At 36.6% G+C, this 12,665-nt stretch overlaps 1 protein-coding gene across 2 annotated transcripts in view; it reads right to left on the reverse strand.

The window, feature by feature from the left end:
- Positions 1-2,461: 2,461 nt before the first annotated feature.
- TRPA1 (transient receptor potential cation channel subfamily A member 1) overlaps positions 2,462-12,665 on the reverse strand; it is a 36,177-nt gene continuing 25,973 nt past the window's right edge. For both annotated transcript variants that reach the window (XM_061342979.1, XM_061342980.1), the window contains exons 20-27: positions 9,883-9,972; positions 9,508-9,677; positions 7,269-7,398; positions 6,959-7,141; positions 5,942-6,010; positions 5,035-5,145; positions 4,420-4,517; positions 2,462-3,531 (exon numbers count right to left, since the gene is read on the reverse strand). In XM_061342979.1, coding sequence (XP_061198963.1) covers positions 3,300-3,531; positions 4,420-4,517; positions 5,035-5,145; positions 5,942-6,010; positions 6,959-7,141; positions 7,269-7,398; positions 9,508-9,677; positions 9,883-9,972 — 1,083 coding nt within the window. In that variant the 3' untranslated portion in view covers positions 2,462-3,299. The remainder of the gene's footprint in view (positions 3,532-4,419; positions 4,518-5,034; positions 5,146-5,941; positions 6,011-6,958; positions 7,142-7,268; positions 7,399-9,507; positions 9,678-9,882; positions 9,973-12,665) is intronic.

Consider the following 12,665-nt stretch of genomic DNA (forward strand, 5'->3'; position numbering starts at 1 on the left):
TGTTGACCAAAATTGGGTTTTCTTTGCATATTAATCAACATACAGGTGGCTTAACTTTTCTATCCACTGTTCTTTCTGCATCTGCTGAGAACTGCTCCCTCGCGAAGCTGAAAGGCCGGATTCTAACTTAATCTTTACCTTAAACTGCAGGAAACACCTTTTTTAAACTTCCGTGCTTTCTTCTAGGAATGGGCCAATTTTCTTTCTGCACAGCATCATGAGAGTCCTGCTCTGTAGGCACCCAAGGGTGGCTGAATGAACAGAATTTTCTTCTACCCTCAATTTATATAGTCCTGCTGCCACCACAGTGGAAATTAACAGTTCTCTGCCAATCTATCCTATTGGAGCACATAGGAGTAACTACCTAAACCAATGCATTGGTAGGTTCTAGCATAGAATCATAGAAGCATAGAACAGTTTGGGTTGGAAGGGATTTCCAAAGGTCATCTAGTCTAACCCCTCTGCAATTAACAGGGACACCAATTAACTAGATCAGGTTGCCCAGAACCACATCTATTAAAACTACCTACTTGTGTGCAAACTACCCAGTAAACAATTTCTATTTGGCAATTTTTCATTAAATCTCTAAGTGCATTTACCTTTCAAATGGTGTTATAACACACCATGGAGTTTGGCAGAACTGCTGATACTGCCAAATTCACTTCTGTATGCAATGATGTGCACTGTCTTCTTAAACCTGATCCTACACTGGATTTAGACCCACACTGGATGTCCAAGCTGTCCAGTCACACTAATATGTGGAAGAGCAGTTGCTAAGAATTTTGATAGGCTGTGAACCTGCGACAGCTAAGTCACAGAAAAGAAATCAAACCAAAACCATGCAGGCAAGCTATGCAACAGCATTAGGGTCAGCTTCAGATGTGTATGTGGGAAGGGTGGATATGGTCATCTCTATTTTCCACCATAATGACAGCTGCTAAATGAATAAAAGAAGCAAAGCATGAGGGGGGCAGGGGAGGGAAGGGAGGAAAGAAAGCGTTTCCCAAATTGTGAGTTAAATGTTCAGAAAGGCTGAAGAGCTGCCGTGTATAAATGGCTCAGAGTTCTGTTTAATGGGGCCTGAAAGGCTTAATCTTTAAAACTTGAATGCTTACTACTTTGCTTCTGCTGTAACTGTACTGCTGTTCCTTGTCAATTAAAACTATGCATTTAGGCTCAATTTACTTACTAAAAAATGTTATCGCTCACTGCCATCTAGTGTTAATCGTACAGATTGTCAGGAATTTAAAATTACTTCCTGCCATTAAAAGTCTAACTTTTTCAAGCTCAGCCTTATCCCGAGAACGTGGACATTCTTGTTGCCCTTGACACAGGGAGCTGCAGATGCACGGTGGCTCAGAAGTCCATCCAGTTTATTCACAGGAATAGCTGTGAGGTTACAGGCTACAGTGCAATTTCAATGATTACAGTTACCTTCAATTTTACTTTTTTGATCCTGACTCTCCTTACTGGTTCTCTCCCTGACTCACTGTGTCACACTAGGCTTAGCACCGAACCTGAACCTGCAGCTTCTCCTGCTGCAGCATGCGTGGCAGATACTGCATGCTTTGCAGCACACATTCCCTATCCCCTCATTGTCAAGAGAAAACTGGAGACACCATTATGCTCCACTGTCTGTGCAAAGCACTTCTTAGCACCTGGGTATGTGAAAGTGGTGGTATATACCAGACCTCAACAGCAGATGTGGTCCAGAGGCAGACTTCAGGATGGTGCCTCTAGGGCACCCAGGAGCATATCTGTGGGCACAGTCATGCAGTGATGCATTACGTCCATGCCCCCAGTTTGGCATTTGAACGGAGTAGCCAACTGCTTATTTTCTGCCTCAAACTTACTTAACTCAACTATTACAGTCACACTTAAATGCAAAATGCCTGTGCAGATTCTGGAGGCAAACCCAGAACAGGACTTCAGTTTTAACAGCAAACATCTCAGTTACAAGTGGTGTGGATTTATGCCACAGGATTCAAAGTTATCAATGAATCTGGCTAGTGAAGAGAAACAAACTCCAAATGCTCCATCACTTGATACTAAGCAACTGCTCACCTTAATAACTATAATTGAATAGGCAAAACTAGCAATAACCTCCTAATTTCTCTATTTTACAAGAGAAGGATTTAGCCCCAAAACTGGGATAAAACACTTGGGGTAGTGTTTTTCTTACTAAACAGCACTGCCATCCATAGCAGTTTTAAGGCACAAGTCTCACTAATACACAGCGCATCTTCCTGTGTTTTCTGAATATTGCACAAGTTCTGTTCAATGTGAATTACTTTCTCGTGGCTACCTTTTAAATAAATAGGAATCATAATTGCTCTTTACATGAAGAATTAAAGAATGTCTGAATTCAAAAGCAGACCACAGATTGTTACAACCACATATAGTCATTCACTAGTTTATTAGCACTGGGTTTCAAACAATTATACTCAGGTACTTAAACACAGCTTAATTTATGTTTATGTGACATATTACTGTATATTACATAATGCACTGAATATCCAGTAAATAAATAATAAAACCAAAGTGCAGATCAAAGTAGCAAGGTCAATTTTAGGTTATCAGGAACGTCAAAATGACATTAACAGTATAAGGGCAGCAAGTTATAAATGACTAATATTTAACATGTCATCGCTGCTGTATGCATGCTAGTATAAATGATCCCTCTGAGACCTGTGTATAGTTACCTACAGAAGATAACTGTCCTCCCCTTCCATTACAATTCCATGATCTTTTCATTTCTTACCTTTCAGGCCTGATCCTGCAGTCCTTACTCAGCAAAACTTCCAAGCAATCTGTCAGGTTAGTTTCTTACTTGTTACTTACTTTTTTCTTTAAGCTACGTAAAGCCCATTGGCTTTCCCAAAACATCTGAATAGTAAATGATTAGAGTTTAAATTTCTAAAAATTTGGAAATTCTAAAAATATTTGTAACAGAAAATACTGTAATTAAGTACAGACCTAAGAGTATTCGGACCAAATCCAGAAACAGATCTAGGCAGAAGCCTTGGGAACTGTCAGGACAGTGAAGTTGGCATCTGGTGAGTTAGGCACTTTCCTGATTAGCCAGCCACTTTCAGGATCACAGTTTTGGATGTAGACATCTTAAGTCTCCTTAAATACTGTTTTGAGCACCTGCACCCTTTTTTTTTTTTTTGGATCTGGCCTTTTTTTATATTTGAATACATGATGTACCACATTAACATTATGCACAGACAATAAGAGAAAAAAAGTGACCCTAAAGTAAACCAGAATGATAATACAACATGATATCACAGCCATGTCTAGAAGAAGCTATTGTTCTTTTCTGTGCTTGGGTTGGGCACATTTGTTTTAACAGCTTTTAACACTGTATCCCATTTACTATTCTTGTGTTCTAACTGCCTTTTCCTAAACTTGTGCTGAAACAAATCATTGCTGTCTTCATCCTCAGCCTCTGACACTATCTCCATTTTTTGGATAATTAATTTAATGAGGTCATGTTGCTTTTCCAGCAGTGTTGATATATCTTTGAGCCTAAAAAAAAAAAGAAAAAGAAAAAGAAAATAGAAAAAATATGCATACAGCTTACAACAGGCTTTGTCGTTTGGAAAAAATTGATTTAAATAATTAAAATTACTGATGCAAAAGACTTGCTAAATTCCATAGTTTGCCTACATCTGTAGAGTGTATTTTCACTCCCCTTCAATTCTTGTTGGGTACTTAATAAAAAAAAATACTTAATCAGAAGCTATGCAGTAAGACAAAGATTTAATAGTTTTAAAGAAAAAAAGGGGGGGGGAATAAAAAGAGAGAGAAAAAGAACAGGGGAGAATGAGACAGAGTGAGAAAGAATAGATTTCTCCAGCTTTTCTGAAGTGATTCTTAACGGATATATTGGTAAGATGAATAAGAAAAGTAAGTACAGAGAACTCCTTCCCCAGCTTTTCTAAACAGATGATCTGTTCAAAGATGAAACAGGACACCAATCCATTTTTGGGGAAACAATCTGAGGGAGATTTACCATCAGACCAGTGGAAAGATTGTGTGTATTTGCAAACCAATTGGAATTACATCAATTGTGAGTTTAAAATAACCCTTGAAAACCTCCATACACAAACATTTAATTCTGAAATGAAAATGCATTTTCCACATTACTTCAGTTTACTTTAATGAACAAACAAGCCTGTCATCTTTCTCTGCCATGGGATAAAAATATTTCTCTACCACACAAGTATTTTGAAGGTGAATACATTGCAGAATACAAAATACTAAGTTACCATAGTGAGAAAGCTTACTTAAGGACACCAGATACACTGAATTTTACTTTTTAGGTACAGTATGGATTTTTAGAACACTTTAAAAAATAGCACTATATTTGTAATCTTGTTTATTTTTACAGAAGTAAAATAACACAATGAATACCTGTATTTCTGCTTCAGAACTTCCAGTTCTAATGTTGTATCAGTGCTCTGTGCATCTGTGGTAGAGTCCTCACACCCAAAGCAATACTGGAACACACTCTAAAGAAAATATGGAACCAAACTGAGATCAGACAATATAGTCTGACAATAAATTAAAACTCCCAAATAAGTGAATGGTTAAGTCTCCACACAATGTTAAAGTCAAAAAGAGTTTCAGCTATGAAGTTATTTTTTGTATATTAAACGTTTGTTTTCCAAAATTTGTTTAATAAGAAAATTCATCTACCAACAACAGCTGAAATCAAAAGTAAACAAATAAAAGAAGAAATGCCAAAAGAAACTCTGTTTTCTGTCTGAATAACTTCGGTAGCTTGTCTTGCTTAATAAAGTCACAGATCACTGAGAATTCAAACACTAATTATATCTGAATAAGTTAGGATGCACTAAAACTGATTTATCATTTTCACTGACAATAGCTAAGGCCTTATCATGATTCCACTGATGTCAGTTAATGACTGAGACTTATTAAGGTGATGTTCTTAGCAATCTGTGCACAGTTAAGTCAATTCTATCCCATTTTAGTAACAATTCTTTACTCTAAAATTCACCATCTTACCATAAATCCACAGTATCTTGGTCTGTTCGGATATACAGTAATTGATTCCTGGTCCACCCGACTTAAGAACCAAAATGGTAGCTTCTTCTCTAAGTTGGTGTGAAGATTAACCTAAACGGATTTTTGCATTTAAAATATGTTCTCTTAAGATAAAGACATATTATCATGTGAAAATAACCATCATGTCATTATATTCAAATCACTATTATTAGATGTCAAGTCTCAAGAGTATCTATGCTGCTGTATAATATTGCAACAGTCCAGCTCAGATACTAAAATCATTGAGTCATAGCAGTATTGATTGTCTTAACAGAGTTATACATAGATGTGCACTCTTATAACTAAACTGGTTTCAAAACTGAGTTAACTTCTGTTCAATGGCTCAAATAGCTCCTTAGTACACTGTGGGTCACAGTATAGAATTACAAGGCAGAAACAGTCAAGACAAAAGGCCTATTATAGGCACAGGTTTTAAGACCAAATCATAATGGGCGAGTAATCTTTCTCTCTTTAATTGTGCTATATCCTTTTACTAGATTAGGACAGAGTCAGTATAGATTAAGATGCCAGTGGAATGTCTGTGAGAAAAGTCTTCCCCTGGGTAGAAACAAGTATGTTACACATGAGTGCTTGTTCAGGAGATGCTACCAAATTGGTACAGAAATACAGATCATACACATGTAGAAGAACAGGCTGTATAGTATAAGCCTATTGCAGACAACCATAATTCTGTCAAACATACAGAACATTAATAGTAATGATTTCATAGTCCTATCTGAAATTGCAAGACAACATCCTTCCTGAGCACTCTGATGGCAAAGGAATATAAATCAATTAATTAAATAAGTGGTGTTCTAACAATGATATCTGCTTCTCATAGTTGGTGCTTCTGTGGTATGCTACATACCTGCATTGCAATCCTTTTGAGTGCAGCGTATTTCTGTACTTCAGCTATGTCCCCAACAGCCAAACCAATCTAAAAATGCCAAGAAAGATACAATTATCTATTTTTATTGTAGTCTGTGATTTCAACTGTATTTCTGATTCGTATTTAAATCCAAAATAACTCTAAAGTTAAATTTATTTTGTTTCACTTGAATTTGGAAACACGCCCCTTATGTGCATATTTAGGAAATCCGTATCAAGAAATGTAGATAGCTTTTTAATGCCAACTATCCATCTTCCAGTAAGGCACTAAAGAGCTACTTCAAAGATTTGTCTAGAATAACATCTCTTTTTTTGATTCTTCAATATTGGTGTTACATAAAAAAATTGTTGACCTCTTTACTGGATAGAATCATGGCAGCAATAAATAACTTAAAAATGGAATTGTTTGATTTTTATTGCTTAGCTCATATAAAAACTTGATTTGCTAAAAAAAAAATAATAAAATTGATGTTGAATGGAACATGGCTGAAAATTTATTACATGTTTTCCTCCTTCATCTCCATTACCAACTTTTCTGCTTCTTTTTGTCAGGTCAAGCTTATTAGTTAGCTTTAATACTAGTTGACTATTGCTTTGTGTTCAGTAAAGATATGGAGTTTGGCTTCTTAATAAAACATATATTGCAAGCTCTAGGTTATAATTCAGCAAGAGACTGAAGAAAAATCATTGTTCCCTAATTCTCTTTATCAAGACTTCATAATAATACATTGTCGCTCCAGTTCAAATTCTATTATGGTTACTACCTAAAGATATGCAATATAACCCTGCAATGGTTAACTGTGGGAAAATAGAACAGTAAACTGGAGGAAAACGGAGTCCAGGGAAAGGCAACTTTTTAATGTTACTGAAAATTTGTTACATAGTAAATGAATGTCACTAATCAGCACTAAAGTATATGCTATGTTTAGCTATATGCTAAAACTGTATATAAACCTGCGCTTAACCACTTCTATATATTAATAAATAGTTTACTTACTAGCAAGTTCATAAGAAGGATTGGAATAAGCAAGGTAAATATAATGAGAACTGTGTAACTCAGGAAAGGATATGGTAATTCACTGCTTAGTAATGGATCAAGGAATGCATCATGGTAATTAATGTCTCCCAGCATCATTGCAAATGTCTTCATTACAGAAAGCAGAGGTGTGCTATACGTTTGCTGCAAAAAGAAATACCAAAATCAAGAAAAAACATGGACTGATGAAATCTGTAAATAACCTCTTGAGATTCTTTAATAAAAATTAATATTTATAATAATAAAAAATTAATTATGACATTTAACTAACCTGTGAACCCAAAAGGACAAAGAAACTTAATCCAAAGGCCAATATCAGGAAAAAGAAAACGACAGCAATCCGTATCAACGTCCTCAAAATTTCCCAGAACATCACAACATAGATGCCATAGTTTTCAAATCTAAATGATAAGTAAACAGAAAAGATACAGAATCACAGAATTGTTTAGGTTGGAAAAGACCTTTAATATCATTGAGTCCAACCATTAATCTGGCATTCCAGATAGTTTAGTCCACCACTAAACTATTAAATACTGAAGGTAGAATCCCTTACAGTTACTTAAGGCATAAGAAATGTCATTTTTCATGTGTGAAAAAAGACATTTTGCCTCTCTGAGACATTTTCAGACGGTACAAATGTCTTGTACTTTCACACCCAAAACAATGCAAGTGGTCTTATTTGCAGCAAGCCTAAACCACATAATCTTATATTTTAACGCACCAGAGCAGTAGTTCTTCAAGATACTATTTTTCATGGGCAACATGGACTCTCTCTATAGCCACAGAGAGTACAATATTCTACAACTGTTGCACTTGGAATGCTAACCTTAGAAAATTATCCCTTTTTTGATGCTTTTTGAAGCAAATTAGCAACCAGAACAAAGGACAATTGGCATCAAGACCTATCTACCAGCCACATGCCTGGTATAAAGAGATTTTTCTTTTTGTGGCACTATGAAGTATGGAAAACAAGCAAACAAAAACACATTTCTCAGGAAGAGAGGGGGAGCAGTATAATTTTAAGACACTGGTGTTTCCAACAACAGTCCTGTCATCTGGCAAACTCTCCCACTCTTGGCTTACACAAAAACTGTATCTCAGAACATGAATTGTCATAAAGCAGATTAAGTTACTTTTTCCCCCAAACCTGAACTTGGGAATTTATGTCCACTGCTAGATTCAGGAACCAGATGATTGGTTTTTGTTACAATAGCAGCCACTGAGAAAATCCCCCCACAGGATTTTCCCCCTGAAATATTATGTGCAAGGCTGAAAAGATCAATTCGGAAGTAAAGTAAACCTATTTATCAGGCACTTATTAGGCAAAAGCCATTGAAGCCAATGGAGCTACAGGTTGCTTTGAGAAGAGATGGCCTGAATGAGTTAGAAAAATGATGTGTACTGCTGCTATACAAATGAAGAATATGCAGGCCACAGAAGCATTTTATCAAGCAGAAAAAGGGATGTTGGTCAATCATTAATTTATTTTTTACTATTTAGGTTCAATCCCCATTTTGCATACAGCACACAGCAGGGAGGACATGCCCATTCACAAGTCACCTAAGGTCAGGCATGTGTAGGACAAGATTTGCCAGCCGAGGCAGTATCATAAAGATCTCACTCTGACATTAACTCTGTTTACAAAATTTGTTCTCAAACATTCCAACTACACTAAAATGGTCCTGAAATTAATCAGCAAATGACATGTTTGTCTGCCAGGACTCACTTTGGGGATTAGTACATATATATCAGAAGATCATATATGCACTGTTGTCACATACTGTCATCCTTATTTTCTGAACAGCTCCAAATCAGCGCTTTTTTGCTGATCAGTCACACCTCACCTTTGTGCAAAGCAGTTACCATCAGGAACAAAGATGTTTAGTTTATTAGTCTTAAGCACCACATACAATTTTTCTCTCCACCCAGCTCTCCTGCGCTCTATAGCTCTTGGACGCTATTGTACCAGTGACAGCGTCAAGATCATTAGCAAGAAATAGACCTTGTGTCAACTAAAGAAATATTTTCCTCCTTTGTAATTCTTTTAATGGACAATATGGTGTAGAAAATTAGGGTGTGCCATTTAATCTGTGAAATGATAAAGGAATTTACCTTCTTCCAGGTATTATAAAAAGACTTCCTTTGGCCTCTTGTAAATCACATCTTTTTTTTTTTTTTTTAAGCAAAAGTCCTTACAGAATAATGAAACATATTTTTAAAAAGACATATGTGGTGGCTTTGCTTAACATAAAAATAATTCTTCTTATTTCCTCAGTTGCCAAAATACATGCTATTATTCTCTATATGTAAAGCACTGAAAACTACTTTACAGTGTTGTAGATTAAAAAATTTCCTATGGTAATAAAAAAATTCCTAACTTGGAAACTTGTATAGGTTGAAAAAACCTCATAAAATATATGGCTATCACACTCAATCATTCATGGTTTAGGGTATGAAAAATATCTGAAAATATTTAAAGTATTTTATTGTCAAGCGTTAGTAACTTTTACCGTTGAAGATAAAGCAAGAAGTTCATCCAAGACAAATATACAGCAATTGCTCCACATTCCCACTGCAAATGAGCTGGTGTATTAATAAATAAAGAAGACACAAAAATTATGCTTGTTGTATAAATTGTCCAGTCCAGTAGATTGGAGTAATCCAACAAATATTTCAGTTTCTAGGATTTAAGAGAGATAGACAGATACATATTTAGAAGTCATGCACCATTAAACAACTGAACTCACTACACTATTCAAATCCTCTTCTCCTTTTTAATCTTTTATAAATTGGTATTTCCCTTTTTAAATGGGAAAAAAAGATTTCAATATCACACAGTTATGCAAACACACTGTCTGATTAATTCTATTTCTCGATGTATTTACCTGCTGAATCAGCTGAAATATTTCTTTGCAGATTCCCAGTAAACTCATAATTAAAACTAAACACATACACACCCTTGTGAAGTATGAGTTCTGAAACAAAAATCAGAGAACAAAAAAAAAATTAGAAATTATTAAATTAATGCTTTTTTCAGCTCTACCTACTACATAAACATTACATTTGTTAGGTTACTTTATATAAACATTACTATCTGAAGTCTGTTTTACTAATATTTATTGTGAAATCCATGTCATATATATTGTATTTAAATAATTCAAACCAAGTACGAAAGTTTGAGCATTTCCATGATAAACAGTTTCTGCACACTCCATTCCAATTGTTAGGTGATTAGGACATTGTCTCCTCCAGTGCATGACATTTCATATACACTGATGTTGCTCTAGACGCTCAGCCAGCACCTTCACCGATCCTGTTCAGTTCACCACTTCTCTACTCATTGAAAGACAGGACACCCACTTCCAACTAGACAGACTAGGGACAACATAGGCCCCTTCCGGAAGCTATTGAGAGAAATGGCTATCCTGGATTTGGAGAAGGCTGAGGTTCTTAATGACATCTTTGCCTTGGTCTTCACTGGCAAAGGCTCTGACCACACCACCCAAGTCTTGGAAGGCAGACACAAGGACTATGAGAATGAAGACCCTGGGCCCACTGTAGGAGAGGATCTGGTTTGAGACCATCTTGAGAACCTGAACGTACACAAGTCCATGGGACCTGATGAAGTCCATCCGAGGGTCCTGAAGGAGCTGGCAAATGAAGTTGCTAAGCCACTGTCCATCATATTTGAAAAATCATGGCAGTCAGGTGAAGCTCCTGATGACTGAAAAAAGGGAAATATAACTCCCATTTTCAAGAAGGGGAAAATGGATGACTCAGGGAACTACAGACCACTCAGTCTCACTCTGTGCCTGGCAAAATCTTGGAGCAGATTCTCCTGGAAGGCATGATAAGGCACATGATAATAAGGTGCGTGGTGACAGCACGGCTTCACTGAGGGCAAATCCTGCCTGACCAATTTGGTGACCTTATGTGATGGGCCTTTGGAACTGATGAACAGGGGTAGGGCAGTTGATGTCATCTACCTGGACTTGTGCAAAGCGCTTGACACTGTCCCACACAACATCCTTGTCTCTAAATTGGAGAGACATCAATTTGATACGTGGACCACTTGGTGGATAAAGAACTGGCAGGTTGGCTGTTCAGCCTGGAGAAGAGAAGGCTACATGGAGACCTCATAGCAGCCTTCCAGTATCTGAAGGGGGCCTACAAGGATGCTGGAAAGGGACTCTTCACTAGGGGCTGTAATGATAGGACAAGGGGTAATGAGTTAAAACTCAAACAAGGGAAGTTTAAATTGGATATAAGGAAGAAGTTCTTTATTGTAAGGGTGGTGAGGCACTGGAATGGGTAGCCCACAGAAGCTGTGAATGCTCTATCCCTGGCGGTGTTCAAGACCAGGTTGGACAGAGCCTTGGGTGTCATGGTTTATTGTGAGGTTTCCCTGCCCATGGCAGGGGGGTTGGAACTAGATGATCTTAAGGCCCTTTCCAACCCTAACTATTCACATGAACACAGGAGTGTATGTAAGAGTTTTACTCACAGGTTCAACAAACAGCAGAACTTCCAGTTCCTTCTCTGGAAGTCTAAGCTTTGGGGCAATACAGTCTTCTTAAAAAAGAGAATACTGCTTACTTTAACTGCAGTAAAGAAACCCTTATGAAAAAAGGACATACACTAGTCACACCAATACATTTTTTTTCTAAAACCCCATTGTCCTGGAGCGGTGGAACTGACAAGTCTACCTTCTTTGGTTCATTATGCTGTCCCAATTATTCCAGTTCTAGCTTCTGAAAAAAAGTTTGAGCTTTGTCTCTTAGCAGCCCCATAGTATATATGGAGGGCAGTTTTATCCTGAGACACGATTCATCCTTGCTTGCTTTCCTTAAGATCCCAACTAAAGCATCATTTCTGTCCTATGCATATCATGAACAAGATCAATATTCATAAATTACCAGAGAAGAGCCACACTTACCACAGTGTGACTTCGCTACCTAAGCAAGTTTTTCACTTTGAGATACTGTAATTCCAAAATAGGGGTATATCATTGAATTCTGGCACAACACATTTTTTTCTATTTTTATTCTTTTACATTTATGAATAGGGATTATAGAAAACAACCATTATACTTAAAAATCTTTCAGAGAGTTTTCCATCCATGTATGACTGATTTCTGCTGTTACACTGGTCACTACTGTTGTACATGAGGTACCTATATACAGACTGGCAGAAATCTTTCTGTCTTAGTCTCACACTTTATGAGCTTAGTGAAGAAAAATACTGGGCCAACAAGGGAAAGTAATACATAATATGGGCAAAGAAAGATATATTTGAATACTCAAAAGCGCTTTATTAATGACTGCTCTTTCTAGGTCAAATTTTAAATGTGCAATACCCAGTTATTTGGGTTGAAAATTAAATGGACATAGGAAACTAAAGAATCCACTGGATTCTGTCTCTTCAAAATTAAGTACATGTTAATCCTTTTTCTTCCACATTACAGAAAGATTCATATTAGGGAAGACACTGAAGTAACCATGTACCAGATGAAAAATTTTCAGAAAAGACCAAAAATAAGTAATAAGAACTGAAAATTACCCACAGAAGTTGCCACCTGTAAAGACTATTCCTTAGAGTTGATAAATCATAATTCTAGAAATTATTTAAATAATCATACCTTTTTGCAACAAAAAGTCTAACCATATTG

The sequence above is a fragment of the Neopsephotus bourkii genome, unplaced genomic scaffold, assembly GCF_033783945.1.
Source record: "Neopsephotus bourkii isolate Nb327-2 ecotype Australia unplaced genomic scaffold, CSIRO-AGI_Nbou_v1 NB_1820, whole genome shotgun sequence".
NCBI lineage: Eukaryota > Metazoa > Chordata > Aves > Psittaciformes > Psittacidae > Neopsephotus > Neopsephotus bourkii.